At 40.1% G+C, this 27,883-nt stretch overlaps 1 protein-coding gene across 2 annotated transcripts; it reads left to right on the forward strand.

The window, feature by feature from the left end:
• Nucleotides 1–389: 389 nt before the first annotated feature.
• On the forward strand, nt 390–27,075 carry Dnajb4 (DnaJ heat shock protein family (Hsp40) member B4). Of its 2 annotated transcripts, none has more exons than XM_048453589.3 (3): nt 390–552; nt 23,840–24,408; nt 25,837–27,075. In XM_048453589.3, the coding sequence occupies exons 2-3, from the start codon at nt 23,974–23,976 to the stop codon at nt 26,068–26,070; spliced, it is 669 nt and encodes a 222-aa protein (XP_048309546.1). In that variant the 5' UTR covers nt 390–552; nt 23,840–23,973; the 3' UTR covers nt 26,071–27,075. The 2 variants fall into 2 exon arrangements, with proteins under 2 accessions (XP_048309546.1, XP_048309542.1); XM_048453585.3 differs by lacking the exon at nt 390–552 and adding an exon at nt 17,304–17,743.
• Nucleotides 27,076–27,883: the final 808 nt, after the last annotated feature.

Below are 27,883 nucleotides of genomic sequence, written 5' to 3' on the forward strand. Positions count from 1 at the left end.
GCGATGTTTCAGAGCTAGCGGGGCTGGGGACGTGCGCGGAGACCGGCCGCCCGGTAGAGACTATCGCGAGATTTGACTAAGATCTCGCGAGAGTAGCGTTGACCCGGGCGACCCTTCCCGGCGCGTTGTAGGCTTATTGTTCCCTCGCGGTGGAGGGGCGTCCGTCGTTGCTGTGGTGTCTGCTCCTGCTCTGGGCGCCTCGCCCCGTCGCGGCCTCGGAGCGCGTGTCCTTCCCTGTTTCCGTAGTGAGGCGCTTGACGCCACCGGGCGTGGACGTCACGCAACAGTGTCCAGCGAGCCCCAGAGGGCCGCGCGCGTGTTCGCGGCGACGCTGCAGAACCGTCTGCGGCCCCGGCGGGAGCCCAGCATCCTTCGGGGTGCTGAGCTGCCGCCGCCTGCGACTGCCAGGCTGTCGGGGGTCACACGTGGGCATGATCAGACCGCCCGCCGGGCCCTTAGTTCCCGGTCGATTGCTACCTACCGAGTGTATATGTAAAAATAATGTGGGTGAGCGGATGGTGAAACTATGACCGCCCTTTGTCCTTTAAAAACGTGAGTGTTGTGACGTTCAGTGTTAGACCCCGCAGTGTTGTGTGTCATTCGGCCAATCTCGTGGCCATACACGAGTGAACGGTCGGTCGTGTTCTTCACCCAAACTGGCTTGATTGAATTTACCCCACCCCCACCCCATGCGGGCCCGCAGATAAATGTAGTTTTCTGAATTAGATGGTTTTATTGGCAATTTCTAGTATTTGCTTTATGTGCCAATAATTACACATCTCCCCAGACCGTTCCTGAGCATGCCTAATGTAATGCAAATAATTACTGGGGTGAGGGAGGGTTCTTAAGTCCTATTCTGTTTTCAACTTCCGTGTGCCACAATGACCCCCGTCCCCAACTTAGCTAAGAAAGAATAGCATTTTGTATGTCATTTTCCCCCTCTCTCAGTCTAAGAGCAGTTTCTTATCAGGAGTCTAGAATGCGAGAAATATATGCTACTGGCTTCCTGTTAAACCGGAAGCTAATGTGCCCATAAGTTCAAGACCCATAGATCAGTTAACAAGTCGTGTGCTTGCAGATAAACCCAGTGATTTTCTTTTACCCAGCTCTGTCTCGGCCATTTTATAGCTCAGTTCATCCTTTTACATGTGTTGAATTATCTCAGAATGTTCGTGGATTTGGAAAAACAGTAAAGGTATTGGGCTACAGATTTAATCATACCAGGTTGTAAAACCTCAAAGAGGTCCTAAAAAATATTCAGTTGCACTTTAAGAAAGCTTTGCCCAGCAAATAACATTTATTCATCAGTAAATATTTTTTATTTCATTAACTAGATTTACAACAATTAAATGTTCTGATCAAAGTAATTCAGAGTATTATTTACTCCCCTCTAACATTGTTTAGTTTTTTTGTAAATACCAAAAGAACCTCCCATTTCTAATTTCAAAAAACATTATATATACTGGTAATGTGAATATTCTAGAATGGAATACGTTAGAATAAATGTCGACTAATTTTTTTGTTTGTTTTGTTTTTGAGGCAGGGTTTCTCTGTGTAACTTTGGAATCTGTCCTGGAATTCATAGATCCGCCTGCCTCTGCCCTCCAGGTGCTGGGATTAAAGGCAGGGACCACCACCGCCCTGCAGACTAAGATTTCTTACCCTCGTTGCTATTGAGATCTTGAACCAGATAATTGTTTGCTATGTGGTTTGCATGCTATAGTATTTAGCAGCCTTGTTGGCCTGTACTTGCCTGTAATGCTATCCATGTCCCTCCCATGCACCACCAATTATGATAACTGAAAAGATCTTCAGAAGTTGAGCTTAACACCTTGAAAAGCTCCCAGTGAGAGCTGTTGGTTTTCTTGATTTGTATCTCTGCCCTTTCTCTAGCCATCAGAAAGACCTTATTGACCATATCACCAATATATGTTCTCAGGTTCACTGATTTTTTTTTTTACATCTGCTGCTTCTAGCCCTGGTCCAAGTTATCATCACTGTATTCTGGACCAAAAGGTGACACTTTAGTTTTGGTCCTTCCTATTTATTTCTGTGATTCAGTAAGGAATTTGTGGGGCTGGCTCAACTGTTAAGATCCCTAGCTGCTCCTCCAGAGGACCAAGGTTAGTTCCTACCACCCATATGACAACATCTGTAACTCCAGACCCAGAGGCACCAACGTCCTCGTCTAACCTCAGTGAGCACCAGGCACACACACGGTACACAGATACAGATGAAACACTAGACCATGTACAATGAAATAATTTTTTAAAAATTGGGAAAATTTGTACAGATGTATATAATATAGGATTCAAAAGTAACGTACCCAGTGTTGAAAAATATCATCCAAGAACTACACTCATCTGCCTTTTAGTAGCTCAAGTGCGTTTCTGACTATATTTCAATCCATTCATCATTTCATGATTTCTTGAAAGCAGATCTCTTCTGTGTAGTTCCAATTACACTATGAATCCTTTCCCTAGAAGAGCTCTGTGTAATTAGTTTCTCTACATTTCTTCCTCTTCTCTTAATGCTCTTCCTGCAGCTGTTTGTTCACTTTGCTAGCCAAGAATTTCCTGCCTCAGTCTTTATCGTCTTCCTCTGCTGAAGGTCCTGGAGCCCCTGTCATGCATGCATGATCTGACTGCCTCCTTCAGGTCTCAGCTCACGAGCTGTCCTGGAGTACTCTGATGGCTCTTGTCATGCCATTCGGCAACCCCTAGCTTATCACCATGCTTGACAGCATTTGTCTGCGTTGTTTACTCTCCTATTTCCCTTAGAGTAAATTGGAGAGCAGCGCCATGGTCTCCATCATTATCATGCCTACCACTAGGCTGACAGTCTAGTTATTTGTTGGGTAAATTAATTTTGGACCCAAACTACATTTTAGTTCAGTTGTTGATCTTGTGCCTCAGATTTCTCATCTACGCAGTGCTCATAACCTGCCTTGCCACCCTCAGAAGAGCACTTCTGAACTCCTCAGGATCACACAGGTCTATGCCACTGGAAGTTGGTACTATAAAATGTTAGTTCATCTGTATTCTCAGGATCAGGAGGGAATTCCAGGAATTACAGTACGTTTTAAATAGCTGTGTTCAAATAGTCTTGGTAAAATTCAGAATCTGTGTAGATTGGCTCATCAGATAAGAGCTCTTGCTGCGTTTGCCTGAAGACGAATTCAGATCCCCAGAACCCACATAAAAAGTTGGGCATAGTCACTCACAGGCCCCTAAAACCATATCTGGGAGCGGTTGCCTAATTCATGGATCACTATTTGCTTGAATCAATTAAAGTTTTAAAGTGCCAGAGAGCTTTTCTCCTACGCATGGAGAAGGTCAAAAGCAGGGCCTCCTGTGCATGCAGACACTCCTGTCACTGAGCTATATCTATATCCTGATAGGGTGCCAAAGCCTATCAGAACTCCTATAGCTTTGTAATTTAAGGTAGAGTAGTATGTTCAAAATATTAATAATATATCTTCTTGACATTTTCATACATATATTTTGATCATATTGCTCAGAATTATACATATCTACTCAACATTTAGTATTTGAACATTTTTTTTTTTTTTTGCCTTGGGTGTCAGGTCCCCTGGAACTATAATTACAGACAGTTGTAAGCTGCCATGTGGGTGTTGGGGATTGAACCCCGGTCCTCTGGAAGAGCAGTCAGTGCTCCTAACCACTGAGCCATCTCTCCAGCCCCTGAATATTGGTTCTTAGATGAGTTCTAGCTGTACTGCTTAAGGAGACAGCATATAATAAATCTGGGGTTTTTTTAATCTGAACTTAAAAATATTTTCTTCTTTAAATGCCATAATATTTAAATCTTAGAAAGAACAAGCAATTTAAGAGAAGATTTCAAAATACTTACAAAACTTTAATTTTAAAAAAGGACTTTTCTCAATGGTTCATGCCTTAATATTTAGGTAACCATGGATTCACATATTGAATGTGTAGAACTCAAATCGCCATGCTTTTGTTATCGGGACCTCTACTTTTCCTATATAACATCCCCTCCTGGAAATAGATTGTGTAGAAAACTGGAGATCTTAACCAGAGAAACCCTTAAGTAAAGACGGGTGGGAATAGGATATAAGACTCATATGGAATAGCAGTTTTGTTTTTAGTACAGTTTTATTTCTCTGATGACATTTCTATTTCTTTTTCTAGCTATGGACATTCTGGATTTTGTCTTCTGATTCTCTTTTGCTTTATATTAGTAGATCTTATATTGTTTTGAAAATGCATTTAAAGAGATATACTTAAGAGGAAAATTAAACTTTTTTTTACACAGAGCATCTAAAGTTACTGTTTTCCTGTGGTTTATGATAGCACTTCTTATGCTATTTTGTCTCGTAACAGCTAAGGATACTTTCCTTCAGAATAGAATGGTAGTCTTTGTTTTCATTTTTATTTTTTCTTTTCAAGACAGGATCTTATGCAGTCCAGGCTGACCTTGAACTTAAGAGTGATAGGATTGACATCTAGTAGGTACTCAGTAATTCTTTTCTTTATTCAGTCCATAAAAGAGCTGGGCATTGAGCTGGAGTCTGGGCAGGCAGAGTAGGCAGTAAAAATGCCACCTTCATGAAGATAGTCTTGGTCCATAGGGTCAGTGAAATCACAAGTCACTTTGTTTCCGTTTCCATCAGTCTGGGTAGTAAGAGTCTGGTTCAGTAGACAACGGATTGAAAGATTGGGTTGGAAAGCCTCACGATCGGATAGGTCATTCATCTAGCTAACACGCCCCTCCTAGTGTCAGTTACAGTATTTAAAATAACTTCATGACTGCTCATTGTTGTCATCTCAACCCTTAGGCTCTGTTTTTAACAGAGTGCGTCTGACCACGCTGGCCCCAAACTCGTTCCATGCTAATGGTCCAGTTCTTTGCTTGAGATCCTGTTTTCTAGAGGATGAACTTCTTGAAGCATTGTTTCTGTTTTTGTCAGTTGGGAGTTATAAACAGAAACGTAGCCTATGTGTAATGAACTTGACGTTCCCTTCGTACACATTGATCTGGTTGGAAAATTGTGCAGGATGTATTCAAAATTGTCTCTTTATATCATACACATCTTACTTTAGGTTCTATAGTTACCCATTTCTGCTCCTTCATTCAGCAGAGGTTTATCTGTGTTATGTAAAGGTCTTGTTCTGGTAGAGAAAGCCGGAAGGAGAAGGGAGGGAGATCCCTCTGGGAGATTCCAGCCTAGTGGAAAAGGCATGCATTTATATAGTAATAAGTGAGCTGATTTCTGGAGACAAGTGTGGATTAGGAGCCTACCCTCCTTCAGGGCCATAGCCGCACAACCTCCAGCTGGACTCAAGGCAGAACCAAGCTGTGTGGAGGGTTTCTGGAGTAAAGGGTGGCACCCTTGCTTTAAACATAAAAACATTTAAACAAATACCATAGCACAGGCATACCATGTGGGCAGGTAATTTAAATATTGCTGTTGCTTGGAATTTTTTAAGCTGGTTATAGGTCTTTGGTAGTGACACATCATTATACATTTAAGCCTTATTTCTTGCCAGTTCTGTATTTATGAATCTGCCTTCTTCATAAAATTTATTTTTATCTCCAGATCAATACTAAAAATGATTTAGGGTCATTTGAAGATGCACATATACTGAATAGCAATGTGAATCTTATGAAGCAGCTCAAGTTATGAACCATTCTTTTAAGAAAGTTACTTACTTAATGTGTGTGTGTGCACATACACCAGAGGCTAAAATGGGTTCCTTCCCTTTCTTACTCTCTACCTTTTTTTTTCTTTATCTTTTGAGCTGGGACCTCATACTGAACCTGGAGCTTGCTGTTGAAGATAGGCTAGCTGGCCAGTGAGCATGCAGGATCTTCCCCTCTCTCTCCCATAGCGCAGGGATTAAAGCCGCATACAGCCTTGGCCCCCTCTTCGTGAGTGCTGGGGATCTGAGCTCAGGTCCTCATGCTTGCTCAGCACTTGAGCCAACTATCCAACCCAAGGTCTTCTGCGCTCTTGTTTTATCTTCATTTAACTTCATTCCAGCATGACTTACACTGCTATTGGCCATGAGTGAATGTCAATGAGTCAACAATATAAAATAGGGATCTTTAAGTAGGAATACATAAAAAAAAAAAAAGGTTCTGTATTGGGGTGGCTGATGAAAATATGACCAGAGGCTAGCAGGAACCTGTATTTCCTGTAGGGATAATGACTCCGAATTTGCTAACTCAGCATCTGCAAGTTAGTTTGTTTTGGGGGAAATGACTGGTTATTTGTGTTCAGGATTGATGGGTTAGACCAAAAGAATTGGACTGTGAAGTAGTCCTTCTCAGCCTTTGAGAACAGCTCAGCGTACACCCCAGATATTCCTATATGTATTATATGTTCCCTCTGGCAGTTATGCCTAGGCTGAGTTTATTATATAAAGTATATGTCAAAAGAATTTTGCAAAATTCAGGGTTTTTTGTTTAGTGCTTTTTAAAATACTGCCCTGTCCTTCATGAGAAATAATTTGTACATAGTGGGGGGTCAGCAAACGTTCCTGTTAATGGCCAGTCAGTAAATATTTTATGCATTATTAGCCATCTAGTCCTGAATTTAACTGCTCAATTCCACCACTGTCTGGTGAAGGCCATGATAGTAAGTACCTTCTGTATTTATAGTGGAAACCTTTGTGGGCCAGTGACTGTGCCTTCTATACAGTCACGACACAGACAATGGTCTAATCCAGTGGGGTCTCCTAAGTGTTGTCTGGATATGCTGACTTAGTCCAGATAACCGAGAGACTATGTTTGTTTTTTATTACATTCATTTCTCTGTGTGTTGATAGGTGTGTGGGCTGTGGCATGAATGTTGGAGGTCAGAGCGCTGCTTCTGCTCCTATCCTGCGAGTTCTGGTGATTGAACTCAGGCCGTCAGTCTCGGTAGCAACCACCGTGACCTACCGAGCTGTCTTGTTGGCCAATAAAGACTTTACTTTAAAAACATTTACACAGGGCTGGAGAAATGACTCAGAGGTTGAGCACACTGACTGTTCTTCCAGAGGTCCTGAGTTCAATTCCCAGCAACCACGTGGTGGCTCACTACCATCTATAATGAGATTTGGTGTCTTCTTCTGGCTTGTAGGCATACATGCCAGAACACTGTATACAGAATAAATGAATAAATCTTTAAAAAAAATTACACAATTTCTATTTCAATTATTTTTGATGTCTTTTTTTTAAAATCTGCCCTCTTTAGGCAAAAAGCAAGTTTGAGCCCACTGTATTTGGAATTAAGCAATCAGTTATCCAGTTTTATAGAGGCTTGTGAATTTCTTTAGCATGAGTTTGCTCATTTTTATGAATATATTGCTTATTTTTGGTAGCTGTCAATAAATCTTTGAGTTGTGGTTAAGTCTCCTTAGTAGCATCAGTTTGATTGTACCTGCATGAGTATAATATGATTTGTAGTAAAACTTGTTACTGTTTAAATTTAAGTGTTTTAAAGCTGTAAATACATAGCAAGCTAAATATCCTGCTGGGCAGCCAGTTGGCCACAGTATTGGCTAAGAGCCCTATGTTCCCATGGGGCAACCCATCTCCACCTGCTTCTCGGGTCATAAACATCCTTTCCTTGTACTACTTGCCTGAGAAGCTACAGCTCTCTCTCTCTTTCTGTCTCTCTCTCTGTCTCTCTTTCTCTCTCTCTCTCTCTCTCTCTCTCTCTCTCTCTCTCTCTCTCTCTCTCGACAGAGTTTCTCTGTATAGCCTTGGCTGTCGTAGAGCTTGCTCTGCAAACCAGGCTGGCCTCAGAGATTAAAGGTATGCACCATCCCCACCCTGCGAAGCTACAGTTCTTACTTTATGCACAGCCACTTAATTCCTTCTCTACCTGTTTATGGAGGAAAAAAATTCCAGGAATGAAGAAATGAAAAGCCACACCAGTCTGTTTCCTAGTGTTAATTTACCTTGAGCGTCATGCTAGTATTTCTTGCTTAAGCATGTGAAGGTACCTTGGTTTTGATTTGGTTCTTTTGTTTTGTTTGTAATTTTGTCTTTCCCCTTCCCCCCATTCCCCTTTGCCCCAACTGACTGAACCCAGGACTTTGTTCTTGCCAGACAAGTGCTCTACCACTGAGCTAAATCCCCAACTCCTGAGCATGTGTAAATACAGCCATTACCACTTCCTTAAAGACAAAGTACTGGCTTTTGTTTCAAATCCCTTTATCCTTTTTTTAAACAAATGGTATGAAACATTTTGAGGGTGGCAGGATACGCTGTAAGTGTGGTTACACACTGATTTCAAAGGTTTAGTCCCCCCAAAATAGATGGTGTCTTGTTGGCAGTTGTATGTGGATTGCATGTCACAGTGATTTTTTTTAACATACATGTTATAAGCGCGTCATCAGTGTATCAAGACATATAAAATGATCTAGAATCCCAGTTTATTTTGGCCTCCTAAATTGATGTTTAAAATAAGTGTAAAAACAAAAAAATGCATGTGTTTGTGTCTCTGCCAGAGGTAAATATCGAATGCAAAACAAAAAAGTGTGTGTGTGTTGTGTGTGGCAAAGGTAAATGTGGAATGTCTTCTCTATAACTCTCTACCTTATTTCTTAAGACAGCATCTCACTGAACCTAGAGGTAGGAGTTAGCTCTTCCAGCTAGACTGGCAAGCAAGGGCCCAGCATCTGCTGTCTCTGTAGCTCCTCCCACACACCCCATCTTACAGGTACATGCCACTTGGCTTTGACAGGGTGCTGGGGATCTGCACAGGACTTTACCCACGGAGGCCCCACCCCCGTTCCAGGAACACTATAATGTAGATCACAAGATGCTAGGTAAGTATACTAGCTCCTTTTTTGTTTTGAAGTTCCTAGTAAACTTTGGGTGACTTCCTATTAAAAGAAAGTAATAAAGAAGGACTAATTGTTACTTGGAAATTATATTAGGAAACATTTAAATGTCCCAGTTTGAATAAATTTCTATACTCCCCAAAAGAAAAATAAATTTATTCGCATTCACGAAATTTTTGAAGCAGGGACTATTTCTGATTACTGTTTCCCAATGGCTGGCCTCAAACTCAGATCTGCCTGCCTCCTTATCCTGAGTGTTGGGATTAAAGGTGTGCCGCCAGTCCTGACTGCTCGTTTTGATATTTAGTAAGCTACTTAAAACAATTTTACTTTTACGTTATTTTTAAAAGGCTTGTTCTTTAAGTTTTTAAAATTTTACTTTGTATCTCTTTGAAGATAATTAAAATCAGTTTAGATGTATATATTCTATTATGCTTTGTATAGGACAGTGTTTCTCAACCTGTGGGTCATGATCCCTTCAAGAGTTGACCAACCCTTTTACAAAGATTGCCTAAGACCATTGGAAAACAGAGATATTTATATTACAATTTTTAATAGTATCAAAATTATAGTTATGAAATAGCAATGAAAATAATTGTATAGCTGGGGCTTACCACAACATGAGGAACTGTTTTATAGGGTTGCAGCATTAGAAAGATTGAGAAACACTCGTATAAGGAAAATATTATAAAATTGAGCAATAACAGTATCAAAAATTGAAAATGTTTGGAATTACATAGCTGTAGTGATAGACGGCTGGGTATTTTAGACGAGAGGCAGCAGCCCCTGGAGAACTGCTCCGGACACAGTTCTGTCTCTTACTGACCTTTATTGTTCAACATCTAAATGCTTTTTGGACAATTAAAATATTAATAAAATGTTCATTAAAATTACTTTGCTAAGAAAACGAAAAAGTAATTTCACAGGCTTCAAAATAAATTGTCATTTAATATTTGGATGACCAAACAGTTGGACAGAATTAGCTTTTTTCCTTCCTTTTTTCTTTTTTCAGCACTGGGAATGGAAGCTAGAACCTTTTCTATGCTATGCAAGCTACCTGAACTGGTACCTAAAAAATATGTTTGTGTTTGTGTACGTGGGGTCTGTGTGCCACCACATGCTTATGGGAGTCAGTTCTCCACAGTATGGGTCCTGGGGTTTGAAACAGGTTTTCAGGCTCAGCAGCAAGTACTTATACCTACAAAGCTGACCTTAAAGTAGCCTTTTAAAAATAAGATTTCTGTTTTATCTAATTGTGTGTGTGTGTGTGTGTGTGTGTGTGTCTGTGTGTGTCTCTGTGTGTGTGTGGTGTGTGTGCCATGTGTGTGCCCGTCCCTGAAGAGGCCAGAAGAGGATGTCAGATCCCCTGATGCTGTAACTATAGCTGACTGATGTAGGTAGTGGAAACGGAACTGAGATTGTCTAGAAGATGGAATTCTGTTAACCACAGCGCCGCCTCTGCAACCCCGAAGCAGTGCCTTTTGAAGACTGTGGACGCACAGTTTTCAAAATAACAAACTTTGAACAGTCTGACCAGTCCTCATTCCCGTACTTTTACCTGGCCAGCCTCCTCCTCTGTAGGCTAACGCTGTGATCTCTTCATCCGGACGTTTTGTTCCTGATCAGCATGTTAAACCCTCTCCCTTCCCTTTCTCTTTCAGAATTTATCAGAATTTCAAGTCATTGTTCACATTCTTTTCCTACTCTTATATTTTTTTTTTTCCCAAAAGATTGTGCTCAGGGCCTTGCCATGCAAGACAAATTCTACCATGGAGCTTCATCCCTAGCCCTCATGTTTATTCTGAAGCCGTTTCCATACCAACCAGTCGGCGCGGAAGGAGGACAACAGCTAATATCTGTACAGTATTTCACTTCCATGTATTTTCTTGCTCTTGTAAAGCTTTATTTTTAATCGTGTATGTGAATCTGTGAGTAAGTATGTGACAGCTGAATGCGTCTGTGTAGACACAGAGGCAGCAGACCCCTTGGGTTCTGGTCAGGGATAAGCCACCCAACATTGATGCTGGGAAGTACTGAACTCAGGCCCTCTGCAAGAGAATAGTTTGTGCTCTTAACCATGGAGTCAGCTCTCCAGCCCCAATTTTCTAATTCTTGGGTCCTTCTCATGAGGCAGAAAGTGTTAGTCTTTGTATACATGACGGACTCAAGACTTAGTGCATGACTTTTCTAGAACTCAGATCAGAAACCAAATGGTGAAGCGAGGTATGCAGAACCAACTCCTTTCCAAGGTTTTATTTTTTTGAAGATTTTTATTTTTATTTTACTTTATTTTTATTTTGTTGTTTTTGAGACAGGGTTTTTCCTGTGTAACAGCCCTGTCTGTCCTGTAATTTGATTTGTAGACCAGGCTGGCCTTGAACTCACATAGACCTGCCTGCTTCTGCCTCTGCCTCCCAAGGCTGGGGTTAAAGGTCCATCTTAATTTTTATTTCTATGCAGATGAGTATTTTGCCTGAATGTCTGTATGTGCACCATGTGTGTGCAATACACACAGAGGTCAGAAAGTATCGAATCCCCTGGACCTGGAGTTACAAATGGCTGTGAACCATCCTGCGGGTCCTCTTGCAAGAGCAGCAAGTGCTGTTAACCACTGAGCCATCTCTCTAGACCCTTATTTCCAGTCTTTTATATTTCAGTTGTCTTATAGCCCATATAATAACTTAGTATTTTTATTTTTTAAAATTTATTATGTATATAGTGTTCTGGGCACCAGAACTCACTACAGATGGGTGTGAGCCATCATGTGGTTGCTGGGAATTGAACTCAGGACCTCCTGAACAGCAGTCAGTTCTCTTAATCTCTGAGCCATCTCTCCAGCTCAATTTAGTATTTTTAAAAAATATACATGCATGAGCATTTTGCCTACGTGTATGTATATGTACCACATGCATATCTGGTGCCCATGGAAGTCAGAAAAAGGCATTGGATACCCTGAAACTGGAGACGTGGATGATTGTGAGCCGCCACGTGGGTTCTGGAAACCAAACTTGGGTCTTCTGAAAGAGGAAATACTCTTAACCCCTGAGCCACCTCTTCAGCCCCGACCGAGTAGTGTTTATTTGGTGATTAAATTGTTCACTTGCTTTCACCACACTTTACTGTGCCTAATTGTCAACTGTAGACTTGGAAGCAGTTTGTATTTGTGCAGAGTAAAGGACAAGATGAGAACCAAATACAGTTCTTCTTAGCAGAATCACACGTCTTGTTGACATGGGCGATTTTGTCATTGTGTGAATGTCAGCGTGTTAACACAAGATGGCTGTGATATTACTAGGCGACAGAATCTTATGTAATTGCTGTCATCTGTGTGGTTCAGTCTGTTGACAGCAGCGTCCCCGCTGCATGACACATGAACAGCAGAATCAAAGAGGTCAGTAAGCACTGCTTGTCAGGCTGTTTGTCTTTCCGGACCCTTTACAGAGTGTGGTACCCAGCCCTGCTCCTTCAGTTAAAGATGCCAGCCCATCATAGTGCAGGTGTGTGCTGGGCCAATAATGTTCTTCTCATGCTAATATTGGAAGAATGTCTATTTAAGTATTGTTATCACAGCAGCTCTGGGCATCATGGCTCTGGCCTGCAATTCCAGCATGCAGGAGACTGAGGCAGCAGGACCATGAGTTCAGAGCCCACTTGCTCTGAAGAGAAACCCTGTTTCAAACCCAAAATAAAAACATTCAAAAGAATATCATAGCTTGTTGTTAAACCATGGTTATAGAAAAGCTTTATGAAAATTTCTCTCTTGCTTAAATATCAGACGTGAACACACACAACGTAGACATCAGAGGGCATACCAAAGGATTTTCTAAACTGCCATTATATAATTGCTGTTATCAGAAAGGCTTGGAAGAGTTCCGCTGTGTAAGAAAAGAATGGAATTCAGATATAAAAGTCTGAAAAGACACCTTTTGCAGCATGCTAGCATGGGGAATGTCTGACTCCTCTGAGGTCAGTCTGGCAGTTACTGGTTTGTGCAGATTAATGTTTTTGCAAACTGCAATCCAGGGTGAAGGCAGACTTTATCAGCAGACTACTGCTGCAAAGCCGTTTGTACTGCTTAAAATAGTGTAAAATTTGTATATATGTCATAAATGTCATTGTTTTCAAGGGTATTTTTATTTTGTTTTTGTTGTTGTTTGTTTTCTTTGAGGGGAGGGGCTAAGAGAGAGTCTGTCCACATAGCCCTGGCTGTCCTAGAACTCACTGGCCTCCAACTCAGAGCTCTCCCTGCCTCTTCCTCCCAAGGGCTGGAATAGACGTTGTGCACCACAATGCCCAGCTTTATTTGTAGCTTCTTCATGCTTGTCTTCTAGCCAGAATGGACAACTTTGAAGGATCCTGCGTGACTGAGCTCTGTGAAGTATAGACAGAAATTGAGGCTGGGGAGATCCTCTGACTCCAGAATCGATCCTACATATTTTGAGAGTATTTGCTGAGCAAAGGGATGTGTTTCCATGATCCCAGCTACTCTGGAGGTTGAGGAGAAAGGAGTTTGATTTGGGTGCTCTTTTGTATTGAGGCAGTGTTTCATGTAGCTTACGCTGGTTTCAAACTTACTATGTAACCAAAGACTGGTCTTGACCTCCTGATCATGCTGCCTTCCTCTCCTAAGTGCTGGGATTACAGGTGTGTACCACATCTGACTGACTCTGGGACCCTGAGCCCAGACTGGGTAGCACAATGAGACCCCTGCTTATAAATCAATAAATCCGATTTAAAGTGTGACAGATACCAGCTGTGTGGAGTGTTTAATGATTTTGACTTTTTAGACAGGGTCTCACTATTGTAGCCTTGGCTAGTGTAGAAACTTCAATGTCGATCAGGCTGGCCTCAAATGTAGAAGTCTGCCTGCCTCATCCCTGTAGTGTTAGGATCAAAGGCATTTGCCACCACCAGCATGGTTTTTACTTTTTTTATAGGTAAGAGTGTTACACATGGCATGATTGTTTCCTGAAGGTTGTAGGATTTCACATAATAAAATCATAAAAGTAATCTTCACAGTGTCAACGATATTTAAATACTGTACATCATGTTTAATCTTCATGGTAACCCTGCAAAGTTGATATTAACTCAACTGACAGATAAGGAAACAGACACAGAATTTAGATCCCAGGCCACACAGAATCTCAACCCAGGAAGTCCTGACTCCAGAATCTGCTTTAAATGACTGTTTTAAACCATTGTAGGAGGGCTGGAGAGATGGCTCAGTGGTTAAGAGCATTGCCTGCTCTTCCAAAGGTCCTGAGTTCAATTCCTGGCAACCACATGGTGGCTCACAACCATCTGTAATGAGGTCTGGTGCCCTCTTCTGGCCAGCAGACATACACACAGATTATTGTATACATAATAAATAAATAAATATTAAAAAAATAAACCATTGTAGATTGTCCTTAGTACCACCTTATATTTCCCTCTTTCCTTCCCTCTCTCCCTCCCTCCTTCTGCATAGCAGACAAGCATTTAACCACTCACTCAATTCTTTTTTTTTTAGATTTGTTTATTATGTATAGAGTGTTCTACCTGCATGTATGCCTGCTCGCTAGAAGAAAGCATCAGATCTCATAAGAGATGATTGTGAGCCATCATGTGGGTGCTGGGAACTGAACTCAGGACCTCTGGAAGAGCAGCCAGTGCTCTCACCTGCTGAGCCACCTATCCAGCCCCCCTTTTATTTTCTTAAGCTACATCCCAGGCTATACTAAGCTCAGTAGTAGTTGTCCAGCCTTAGCCTGCCAAGTTCTGAAATTATGGTACACTGCCATACCTGACTACCTTGGCAGATTTAATGACTATTGGACATACTTAGACTATCAGAAGCATTAGGAATCTAAGAGACTAAGACTGCTTATTCTTGGGTAGGAAGTGTGGGGAACTGGACGTCATGCTTTTCTTATACAAATTCACCATGAGAAACATCAGGACTGGACATGACCTGTTCAAAGATTAAATATTTATAGAAAACGTTTTCAACAAGTGTATCAGTAAAATATTTAGGTAATTCGTTCTCAAGTGTTTGGGATTATTGAATTAATTCATTGAGATAGGGTTTCTCTCTGTAGCTCAGGCTGGCCTCAAATTTGCTATCGTCCTGCTTCAGCCTTCTGAGTGACCTAATTTGAAATTAATTTCTTCTACATAGAAGTCAGCCCAGTCCTGCAAGACTCTGTACTTTACCATAAGCTGAGACTGACTTGTGACTCAGAAGAAAAAGTTCGGGTTTCTTTCATAGCTCAGACTGGCCTCCAGCTCACCCTGCACCTTAGCCTGGCCTCCGCTGCCTCAGAGTGCTGGGATTTTGGCATGAACCATCACAACAGCTGAAATTTGTTTTTGTTTGTCGGGAATACCAAATTAGAAGAAGATGGAGTCAGTGGAATGATGTGTTACACTTCTAGGCTTTGGGGTTTAAGTGCTATCTTCAGTGTAAAAATACTTTTTCTGTAATTACTAAAGCATAGTATTCCACGCAAGGAAACTTGATTAAAGACAAAATGGAGTGGCATTTCCCTTCTACATACTGTTGTGCACAACAATTTGGTTGCTGTTAGCTTTGATAAAGTAATCACATTTGAGCTTTTTGATAGACTTGGAGAGTAAATTCATGCTCTTGAGTACTAAGATCACTGGAGAGAGACATCTGGCCTCGCTACTTATAATAAAAATGAGAGAATTACAGCTTCATGGCATCCTACCAGTTAATGATAAAGTGAAAATCATAAGTGCAAGCTCTAATTTAATAGTTGGACAAAAGTATATTAACCTTTTAATTTTAAGGGGGAAAAGAATGTCAGTTACTAATTGTAGTTTCTCTTCTTTTCATATTCTCTGCCAGAGCCACACACACACACACACACACATATTAGCAAGTAGATATTTATAATTTAGTATGGTGGTGTGTGCATTTTCAAAATAGCAGTCTCATGGTGACTTTTTCTCCCAGATTCTTTGGATTTGAAAAAAAGTTTTTGATACTGGTATTTCTTGGTAGATGAAAAAATGTGAGCTAGCTCTCTCAGCTCTGACTGTGGGAGGCCACATGAGAGATTCCCAGCAGCAAGGTGCTGTGGGAGATTTCAGACCTAGGAAGTCATGGCGGTGCAGCAAAAGCAAGCCTGCAGAAGTGCTGAGTCATCAGAGCGTTGGCAAGCAGGGGCGGTTCCATTGCCACCAAGTTTTCAGTCTCTTAGCATGTATGTCCATTTCCTTTTCCTTTTAGCTGCGCCCCCTTCAAGTTTCCAAACACTGAGGGTTTTTAAATACAGTATGTACTGAGTGCATTTCTTTGGACACTGTCTTAGCAACCCATCTTTTCAATATTATATCAGAAATGGTGGCTGGAGCAGCTCAGTAGTGGAAGGCTTGCCTAGTAACTATACCGAAGGCCTGGAGTTTCAGTGTTCACCTAGAAATGGGAGCATTTTGAGAAAAGATGGAAACCCATCTAAGAGATAAAAGATGAGTTTTCTACATAGAAAAAAAATTCTCATATTTATTCAAGATACATTGTAGGAGAAAGCACCACATGCATATAAATGTAAATATGATTTAAACTTTGTTAGTTAAAAAATTGCAGCAAATAGCAACAATTTTTAAAGAATTAAAAAATATATTAATAATAACAGGGAATATTAAAAAGGGAGAAAATTTCCCCATGTTTTCAAAAATGGTTGTCAGTAAGTACATACTTAACATGAGGAGAAATGTGTTTTGGATGTAGTTGTTACCGTGCTGCCTCTTGTAAGTAGCATGTTCAGATTTCAGGTTGATCAGGGTTAGGTTACTCTGCACTGAGCCTGTTGAAATCTGATCCTTTCTCCTAACCCTGCAGTAGGGAAACAGTGACCCTCAGAATGAGATCTGTTTCACTAGTAGTGAACACAGACAGTGAGCTTTTACAAATAGTGAATTCTTAAATATTACTAAAAACTAGTTAAAATCATTCTCCATTCTCCAGTCACTTATGTTAAAATTCTGCTTTTTAATTTTATTATAGCCTTTTTGCCATGTGAAATTTTATTATAGTGACTTCCTCACCTTTCAGTTTGATAGACCCTAGGAATTTTGAAAATTCTTCTTTGAAGACTTTAAGTGTAAACACCTCATATTTTAGTTCTGCATACTTTACAGCCAGGTAACTTGAGATTGGAACACCTCCAGTAAGCTCAGGGCTTGTCTGTCTGTATAATTACTTTAACGTGGGATACCTAATGGCTATAATTATTTCTGTTGCCTTTTTACCTCTAATGGAGTAACTACACCTGTAGTTACGGCATTCTGTGCTGAAATACTGGTTTGCTAAATCCACAGGAAATAAAATGGTAGAGCCAGAGGAAAGGGAATAGTTAATCACGGAGGAGGAGGGACACAGCCCAGCACTTGGCCTAGAGGCCGCTGGGAAAGTGACGTCCTGTAGCATTTGCTGTTCTAGAAAGTACAGAGACACGTAGTGAAAATGGGAGGGTCTAGAAGGAGGCCGGCTCTGGTGTGGTGTCTATTTATCTGGAAGTGAGCTGCTGGGGAAGGAATTAATAGAGACGCTGCCTGCTGCCTCCAGACAGCTGAGCCCAATCGCTGATTGCTTTAACTTTTAAGACACCCAGCTTGCTTTATTCTTTCGGAATCATTGTATTGCTAAGACTGGGGACACTGTTTTCTTTTACAAAGGAAAATCTAAGTTCATTTCAAGGCATTCGAAATGGGGAAAGACTATTATTCCATTTTGGGAATTGAAAAAGGAGCTACAGATGAAGATATTAAAAAGGCTTACCGAAAACAAGCCCTCAAATTTCATCCGGACAAGAACAAATCCCCTCAAGCAGAGGAGAAATTTAAAGAGGTCGCAGAAGCTTATGAAGTATTGAGTGATCCTAAAAAGAGAGAGATATATGATCAGTTTGGGGAAGAAGGTAAGCTGCACATTTCTGTTCCTTGGCTCCGAATCTTACCTTTTTTCTGTCTCTCAGCTTTCTGATTATCATTAAATTAGATAGTCAGACATATCTAAAATAAAAAGAAAAATAACCGGTAATAACAAGGTCTAATTCTTGATTATTTGAGTGAGCTATGAGTGGAATGTTCATGTTTGTCTTTTGAGTTTTTTAAAAACAATATTGTATTATATATATTCTACTGCAGACTTAGAGTTTTAGCATCTTATATTTTTAAAGAAGCCTTAAGTTCCTATACTGAGGAATGAATTGTTTAAGAGTCTTATGCAACCTGTTTTGCTTTCTTAATGGATTTTTTTGTTAAAATTAATAGAATCTTCAGTCATTTAAAAGCGTAAGATTGGCAGTTCAATTCTGTGTCATTTATATTTTATTCAGAAAAAAAGCAAGAAGTTTTTTTTGCCTTTGTAGAGCAATGCTAGTTGAGACTGAGCAAGACGGAGCTGTGTGTCTTAGACGCAGAAAGCATTTAGCTTCTAGTTGTTTTTGGCAATCTGCCTAGAGAAGAAAGAATTTCCCTGATGTCATAAAATACCAGGACAAGTTTTTTAGCTTAATTGTAAACAGTAATTGTGTGCCAGGAGAACAAGATCTCAGAATTTTTTTTTTTTAACCTAAAATGGCCACCTAGTTAGAGCAATGACTGATTTTCTTTTAGTTAACTATTTTCCTTTCAGAATTTCCCTGCCTTGTGAACAGGAAAGCGTGACAGCTCCCTTTCCCTCAGTCATATTTTTTTCTTGCCTTCTGAGACCAGAACTTAGTGAGCTCAGTGCACGGAAGACCTTTGAGAGTCTTCTTTTACCATTCCGGCCTTAGCTCAGGTTTGTCCAGCATCTCCATGGCCGGTGACCCCAAGTAGGACTTCGACACCGTCGGTCAGCAGTAGCACTGCTTCAGTTCATAATCTTAAAACTGGGACTAATGTTCTCTTTCATTACTTTTCCCCAAATGTCTTCCAAGTCACGGTGGCTATGGAAACAGCTTTGTTTTCCCTTTGTTTATAGCATTTAAACATCAGATTTCCCTAATCAGAAATAAATCCTTCAAACAGCCACGCAGTGACCACTCACTCACTTTGCGTTAAGCAAACTAAATTGGCAGTTGAATGCAGTAGTAGGGAGGTTCTTTTCCTCGTGCTTTCTTTTCTTGGTCAGAGTACCAAGAATTAAGGTTTATTCTGCTGCCGTTGGTAGTGGTGCGGATCTACAGGGTCAGGTTCTTACAAAATGAGTAACTGAAAAAAAAAACAAGTAGTGGACAGTTCAGCCTCTCTCTTCTCCCCATGGTCCCACTGATGCCATGATGGGACTGTCTCAGGAGCCAGCAGGATCTCCAGACATCACCAGGTCTCTGGCTTCTCTTGAGAAGGTGGAGAGGTTCTGTGAATTCCCACAAAAGCTCCTCAGTAAAAGCAGGTTATTGGTTCCTTCCAAGCACATCTCTGTTGTGACTACGCCATGTAGGATTCAGGCTTTATTAAACATGTTTGATGTTAGAGTTTTCAAGTCCTCAATGGTACACTTAATTCTTTAAGGCCCCCTTGGCAGTGCTTTTCTTGAGAGATCCCCGATCACGCTACTTTGGTTTTTTTGCTTGTTTTTTATTTTTTTTTTTTATCATTACCAAAGTGACTTAAATTTTGAAAGCCTAAATCAGCATTGTCTGTCTGCCCTGAATCTTTTTTTCATTGGTGTTCCTAGCACAGATAAGTGTTGTGAGCAAGGGAAGGTGTTGAGGCGGGACTCTTGTCTACAGCATTGCAGCACAGTATCCGGAGATGCTATGGAGTTAGAAGCTGTTTGAAAATACCGGGGAAGGAAAAACTGTTGAGCTTTTAGAACTCCTCCCTCACAGAAAAGTGGTTCATTTCTTTACCGTTTGGTAGACTAGCACACAGTAGTTTAAACCTTCTAGGGGCGGGAGGGTAGCTCAGTGTCCTGACACTTGTCAAGTGTGTGGGAGCCCCTGCTCTCAATCCTTAGCACCTTCCCCATGAACATCTCCTGTAGGGACACTGTGTGAGGACATGAAGGAGCTTTTTTTTTTTTTCTTCTCTTTTTCTTATTGTCTATACTCATAGTCCTGGGTCCATAGCCCTCTACGGTAGTAAGATAATACTGAATTCTAAGAATGCAAAAATACTGACTTACTACCTAGAGCCTCCTCCCCGACCCATTGTCATCTTAGAACTAGGAGAGCAGAAATAAGGAACTATGGGAAGTGTATGAGATAATCTGATTTGTCCATGCTGTGAAATTCTTTTAACATTTGAAATTTAGATTTTTTTTTAATGAATAAAATAGCTCTATTTTAAAGTTACTATGGTCTGTAGTAGTTCTATTTCTAGGAATCTATAAGGGGGGACATTTGCTCACACAAAGGCATGTGCCTGAGTTCACAGCAGCCCTAGTGAGGGCCCTGTATGCATCACCTGGTTTAGTAAGTAAACAAATATATATATATATATATATATATATATATATATATATATATATATATATATATATATATAATATCCCAATGAGGTATTCTTAACAATTAAAAGTACCCACTTAATGAAATATATTACAACTGGATGGACCTTGAAAAATATGCTGGGTGAAAGAACCCAGATATAAGAGACTATACATATTATGTAACTCAGTTTATGGGAGATGTCTGGAGAAGACAGCTTTATAGAGATAGCTGGGCTAGATTGCTTGGGGCTAGAGGGAGAGGTAGGTGTCAGCTGTAAGAAGCAGAGAACGCTTCAGAATGATGGCGCACTCCACAAATGGGTTGTAGTGGCAGTGGTAAAACTATGTAAGTTCTTTACACTTGAACTGCATACTAGTTAGCTTTGTCATGTAGTTTGCATATTAAATAATAGATCAGGTCCCTCCACACCTGAAACATTGAAAATAATCATAGAACTACAGAAATTTAAGAATGGATTCTGACATATTCTCTGCCCTAAAGTGTTAGGTTTGGCTAAGCAGACATGAGCAGAAGTTTGTGTTAAACACTTAAACTCTCTTTCTCTATTGGGCCAGAGAGATGACTCCCTGGGTAAAGGTGCTTGTTGGCCTGAGTTCAATCCCTGGGACTTATGATGGATAGAGGGGACAGACTCCTGAAAGTTGTCCTCTGACTTCTGCATGCATCCCCTGACACACATATGCCCACAGACCAACTGGCTGACCACAATAAATGCAATTTTAAGATGTAAAAAATAAATAAGTAAAATTTTCCCTCAAAACACACCTTGGAGGGCTCTGGTGTTCTGGCTCCCCTTCCTCCTCCTCTGCCTGTTGATTACTGCTTACTCACTAATTTTCTTTGGCTGCTGGAAGTTCTTTTATGTCTTCAAACTTAAGTCTTCAGTATATTCACCTTCATCTAGTCTACTGTTCTCTTTAATGCAGTTAGTCAGCTGCACCTCTTTGTTTTCAGTGTTGTAAAGATATGTAAATTACTCGGCTCCTGTGAGCTGAACTATGGAAAGGCTCTCATTCTATAGCTCTCAAGTCTTGCTACAAATCAAAAAGTTTTATACATTCTGTCTCCTTGAAGTAAAGATTAGTAAACCCCATCATTTCTCCTTTGTAAATTCAATTCTTCAGTATTTCTTTTTTTCAGAATTTTTTGTCAGATAACTAATAGAAGTCATTGCTATGAATAGTGTCCCCAAATGTATTTGTTTTGCATATTAAATTGGCTACTGGATTTCAGGCTCAGGCAGAAGTGGGATTAGAGTCCATTCCCTGACTAGATGGTCGTTTCTGAAAATGAGAAACTAGAAAGCATTTCAGTGCAGAGGGAATCCAGCTGGATACTGTCTGTTTTTATTGGGAGTTGCAGTGTACAGAATTAAGGTTAACTATTTAGCCAACGATGTGCTTATTAGAATCAAGTGTTTAGCAATGCAGAAGACAACAAGACATTCATGTCATATTACAGCAGCATTTTGGTAGAATTTTTTCATTATTAAAGTGGCTTCATTCTTTATCTGACCTACATAGCTGACCATTCTATGTCTAGAAAAATTCCAAGGCTGAATCTTTATCGGCTGTGATGAGTAAGTCACTTCAGGCTGTGTGTAAATTTTCTCACAGACTATAATACGGACTGAATTACCATTTTTGGGAGCAAGGGAAGAGGTTTTAGAGAAAAGCCAAACCTATGATGTAATACTGAAAATGTTATTCTTTTTTTCTGTTATGTGCCCTACGCATTTAGATTTTGCCTTTTAGAGAGCTAAGGGTATGCAAGCTCATTCACCCAACCGGTAACTGTTACTTTCTGAGATCTGTGGGAGGAGGGACACAGTGATGGAAGTAACTAAGTCCTCATTTAGTTATCTTGTCATGACTTTGAGTTCCACACTTACTCTGTCATCTAAGAAAGTCTGTCATTAACTCTTTCACATTTAGACTTGCAATTGTATTAACAAAAATTATAAAAGGAAGACTGAGTGAGCTACACTTTAACCACGCCCACCCCCAGACTTGTCAGTCCACTTCTACAAGGAAACCCCCAACTACTATTTGGATTTATCATTCATATTCCCTCTCTTCCCCCTAACCCTGTGTGTGTCTCTCTGTCTGTCTGTCTGCCTGTCTGTGTGTGTGTACCCTTTAACAATACAGTAAGATATGAAAATTAAGTCTTCTTGGAACTTACGATGATTACATCTCATGTTGTTTATGTTATTTTTCTTTTGCTTTGTCTTTAGGCTGATCCTCAGAACACCTTTTTTAGTTTCAACTTAGGAGGACTTTAAGAATTGGTTGATTTTTCTTCATTCAGTAGACTGGAGTGCCTGTCATTTTCAACCCTGTGTGTATGAGCAATGCAAAAATTAGCAACATATTTTCCCTGCCCTTAAATCAATTTGGGATGTAAGAATCTCCCAGTTTAAACTAGTTTTTCATAGTTTTGTAATCTTCCTTTCCCTCCTTACTTTTTGGTTAGGAATTCTTCTAAAACTTCTCCAGAAACTTCATTTCCAATGATAGAAATCTTTGCCAAGATTGGCCTCCTAAAACATCACTCTGTTGTTTTGTGGGTTTTAGTTGAATCTTGTTTGGGGATGTGGTGGAAATGCTATGTAATCTTTGTCAGCTACATGTTACTTTGTTGGGCAAAAGGTCATGGTACTGCTGTCAGACAGAAATAACTAGCCCAGGTTACATGCTAGAAAGACCTGAGGCTCTCGATTTCAGTCCTGGGTTTAACTGCTTTGAGTCAGGATGCAATAAGGTAGACCTAAGGAGTCTTGTTATCTTAGATGATAATAGTCTAGTGTACACAAAACCATTTTCCATATTGTCTTCTTTATTAGAGTTTTTTATCCCTTGCTCCCAAGAATTAGTTCCTTTTAGTTCTTAAACAGTAAAATATCTGACTGGAGGCTGGAGAGATTGGTGAGCAGTTGAGAGTCAAGCTCATTCCCCAGCACCCATGTCAGGGGGCTCACAACCGTCTATAATTCTAACTGCAGGGGATCTGATGCCTCTGGCCTTCATGGGCACCTACACTCATGTGTGCATACCCACATGCAGACACACATGCCTACACATAGTTAAAATAATAATAATAATAATCTAAAAAATCAGCAAAAGAAATGAAATAGAGCTACTTAGTATGAATATTATATTACTTATCATTGATTGCATTAATTAGTTATAGTGGCACTTAAGGATTTAGGTTATTTGTTGATTATTAAATTCCTCTTAATACACATCTTTCAAACTTTTAAATTTGTATTACTTCAGTATTCTGGAACAGTAGCTTTTGAGGTAAGGGATTCTCGATTTCCTTTTATTTTTCATATTTATTATGAAACAAAGATTCATGAAGAAATTATTAAAGCTAAAAATTTGGAGGACTGATTTGAAAGCTAAATCTCTAACTTAGGGTGGCTCTTCAGAAGCTGTGTAACTATTCCATTTAATTATAATGCTGTTTCTGGCCGCAAGTGATAGCCAAAGGTTATTAGCAACACAGATCGCAAATGGTCCCCTGTCTGGCACGCCACCCTTTTCCTAATCATGCTTATCTGTTCCCCAGGGTTGAAAGGAGGAGCAGGAGGTACTGATGGACAAGGAGGTACCTTCAGGTACACCTTTCATGGGGATCCTCATGCCACATTTGCAGCCTTTTTTGGAGGCTCCAACCCCTTTGAAATTTTCTTTGGAAGACGGATGGGTGGAGGTCGAGATTCTGAAGAGATGGAGATAGATGGAGATCCCTTTAGTGCCTTTGGATTCAGCATGAATGGATATCCAAGAGACAGGAATTCTGTGGGACCCTCCCGTCTCAAGCAAGACCCTCCTGTTATTCATGAACTTAGAGTATCTCTTGAAGAAATATATAGTGGCTGCACCAAACGGATGAAGATCTCTCGAAAAAGATTAAACCCTGATGGAAGGAGTTACAGATCTGAGGACAAAATTCTCACCATCGAGATTAAAAAAGGGTGGAAAGAAGGCACCAAAATTACTTTTCCGCGGGAAGGCGACGAAACACCAAACAGTATCCCAGCAGACATTGTTTTTATTATTAAAGATAAAGAACATCCCAAGTTTAAAAGAGATGGATCAAATATAGTTTATACCGCTAAAATCAGTTTACGGGAGGTAAGTTAGTAAGACTGTGATTCTGCTGATTGCTTGTAGGGAACTCTCCTACGGGAGCTGACTTCCCTCTGTGGGGTTCATTCCTCATAACAGTTCTCTAGGAAGTGCTACCACTGCATCTCTTAGGGATGACATCACAGTTTCTAAATTTAACTGCTGATGTTAACTATTTAAATGCCAGTTTTAGTGCAAGCTTGATTAACTACACCATGGCCCGGTTTGGATTAGCTCTAGTCTGGTTTTAGGTTGTGGTCTGTGAGAGCTGCATTTGGAAACCCCATCTCTTTAATCCATTTAGACCAGTGGTTCTCAACCTTCCTAATAGGTTGCTGCAACCCTTTAATACAGTTCTTCATGTTGTGGTGACTCTCAACTATAAAGTTATTTTTCTTGTTACTTTATAACAATCATTTTGGCACTGTTATGAATCATAAATTAAATACCTGTGTTTTCCAGTGGTCTTCAGAGACCCCTGTGAAAGGGCCTTCTGACCAGCCACATAAAGGGCCACGATCCACAGGTTGAGAACCGCTGGTTTATACAGTTCTGAAATGATTAGTCTGGAGTAAGATTTATATAACAAGTATTAAAGTGTAATAAATACATAACATGATGTATAATACCACCACTTTACTGCAGCCCTTTACTGCGCCCTTATGTGCGCTGCTTCTCAGAGTCAGCTGTAATCCATGAAATGGGGTCATGTTCCTGTTTAAATTCTTTATCCCTACCATGTATTTCAAACTATCTTAAAAGGTAGAAATGTGGCTTCCACCCCCAATATGTTTTTCTTCCCTTGAGTGTCCCTTTCCTTTGTATAGTTTCTCTGTGACTCAGAGCTACACTCTGTGGTCACTCAGCCTGATGCAGTGCAGACTTTATTTAGTTTAGGCACTTGCAGGTCCCAGTCGATAAGGGATGATGTGTGTGTCCTTTCTGTCACAAGACCTCTACCATACCTTCCTGTTCGTGCTCTACTCCGAGTTCCTTGTGCATTTCTGGTGGTGAAGTCCTGGCTCGTGGTCCCTCAGTGGTTCCACAGAAACTGTAAAGCATCCAATAGACACTTCCAGGCCTTCTAGAGAAGTAGGTCTCAATTCTGTTAAGTTCTAAGTTCTTCCTTTTCTTCCATTCAAACTCCTGCACCTTGAATAGTGACGGCTTCAAACTGTTAGCTTCCTAAGGCACTGTGGAAGACATCTGTTGCTTCTTTTTTTTTTTCTTCTTCTTTCTATTCTGTCTCTGGTATCATCTGGTTTTGCTTCTCTTGAATGGATTTTCTAGAACAGGAAAAAGATTTTTATAACTGTTGTAATCCTTTTGGAAATTAAAATATCACCTTCATGGTATTATCATTTGCCACCCAGTAAGATCTTGTTTTGTCCAGTTTGGAAGTTTGTTAACTTCATTTTATTTGGTCTACTTTAGGCATTGTGTGGTTGCTCAATTAATGTGCCAACAATGGATGGAAGAAACATACCTATGTCAATCAGTGATATTGTGAAACCTGGGATGAGGAGAAGAATTATTGGATATGGGCTGCCGTTTCCAAAAAACCCTGACCAGCGTGGTGACCTGTTAATAGAGTTTGATGTGTCCTTCCCAGATGTCATATCTTCATCATCCAAAGAGATCCTTAGGAAGCATCTCCCTGCCTCATAGAATGAGAAGAACCTTGCTACCCATATTTTGATAAGATACTGAAAATATAAAATGAATGGCAGTGGACTGATGTGCATTCTGTATAGAGCTGTGTAAGCGCCTCTGAGGGTTCATTAAAGTGCATGGATAGAGACGGCTCAGATAGGCAGAGTGGATTTTTACAGCAGAGCTGAAGAAAAAAAAAAATCACTCACTGTATTGTATTTCATTCTCCCAAATCGGAAACTTTTAGTATTTCATTTGTAAGTAAAAGCTGGTTTTGTGGTCAGTAGATATACCTCTAGTAAAGTACTAGATCATCCGAGTACTTTATTGTGTGTGTCTTTAAATGATCAGTGTGATAGACTTCCTTAGTAGAAATTAAAATTCTTACCTGTACATGTAATATGTGGGGGAGAATAAAAGACAAGGTCACCTTCAGAAATGCTCCTTCGGGCTGGTACCGGCAGAAGAAAGCACTGATGCGTGTGGTTCACCATTGTGACCTCCCGTGTGCTGTCGCATTTCTTAAGAGCATGGGTGCAATGCTCTTAGAGCCTCCCTCTTCATGAAAAGAAAATGAATAACAGTTTATCTCCTGTGGAAATCCCAATAACCTGAGTTACTGATATTTTAGCAACTGACCATTGTTAAGTGGCCACCTGTACTTTTATGCAACTTTGACTATATATCTTGAACTGAATACAATAAGCTCATTTTGTTTATTAGTTTAAGATCATCTGTTTAATAACATTTGTTTTTAGAGAAAATACTGCTACTTGGCATTAATTTTCCATTTATAGTCTTCTATCCTCATAATATGCTATATGTACCTTACATAATTTCCCTAAGAACAGTGAGCTACCACTATGTGTTAAACCAAATGTGCACAGAATAGACACTACTGCTGCTCACGGGCCGTGTCGCTACGAGTCATTATGCATATAAACATCTTACTTTTTCATGTATATAGATTGTGTTTCTTAGGTGTTTTAATTTTTTAAATATATTTACATTTAAAAATTATTCTGCCTTCTGTTTTATGTCTATCAAAAGCGATGTTATGAGATAATTTTTTTGTAAAACAAGTTTCAGAATGATACATATTCATACATATATGTTTATATATGAATATTCATCTATAAATATATATTTCTGTATGAATGTTGGGCCCTATAACCTTTTAGTAGAATGTAAATTGGTTTAGAAATTCTTTGTAAGTTCTAATAATCATATATCTTGCGGTTTTATTGAAACAGAATTCTCATAAGATAGCATTCATACTAATCCCCCTCCCTCCCTTTTTCTTTTGGTGCTGATGGCTGGATTCGGAGCCTCCTGCGCACACAGCACCTCTGACCTTGGAACTATGCCCGGCTTCTCCATGCCCCTCAGTGTATGGCTGATGGATTTAGTACATTAATGCAGTTGTGCAGTCACAGCACTGTCTGTTTCCCATGAGAAGCCCACGTCACTCCCCATTCTTCCCTTTCAGCTCCTGAAGCAGCTATCTGCTTTTCGTGATAGATTTTTTTGTCCTAAGTATGTCATATAAACAGAATCAATCAACATACGGCTCTTTTATGTGATTTCACTCACTCATCAGTAACTTCATCCCTTTCAGTGGCAGATCAAATACACAGGTGGAATACCATTTTGTTTACCTCTGCGTTGGTGTTTTAGGCCTTTCAGTTATGTCTCTCAGTGGCTTGTATGAATAATGGTTCTATGAACATCTGTGAGCAAACGTGTGTGTGGGCAGAACTGACTACACTCACTGCAGTGCACACTTGAGAGTGGAGTTGTTGGAAGCAGCTACATATGTTAGCTGCAA

Source organism: Myodes glareolus, chromosome 17 (genome assembly GCF_982192425.1).
Source record: "Myodes glareolus chromosome 17, mMyoGla1.1, whole genome shotgun sequence".
NCBI classification, from domain to species: Eukaryota; Metazoa; Chordata; class Mammalia; order Rodentia; family Cricetidae; genus Myodes; species Myodes glareolus.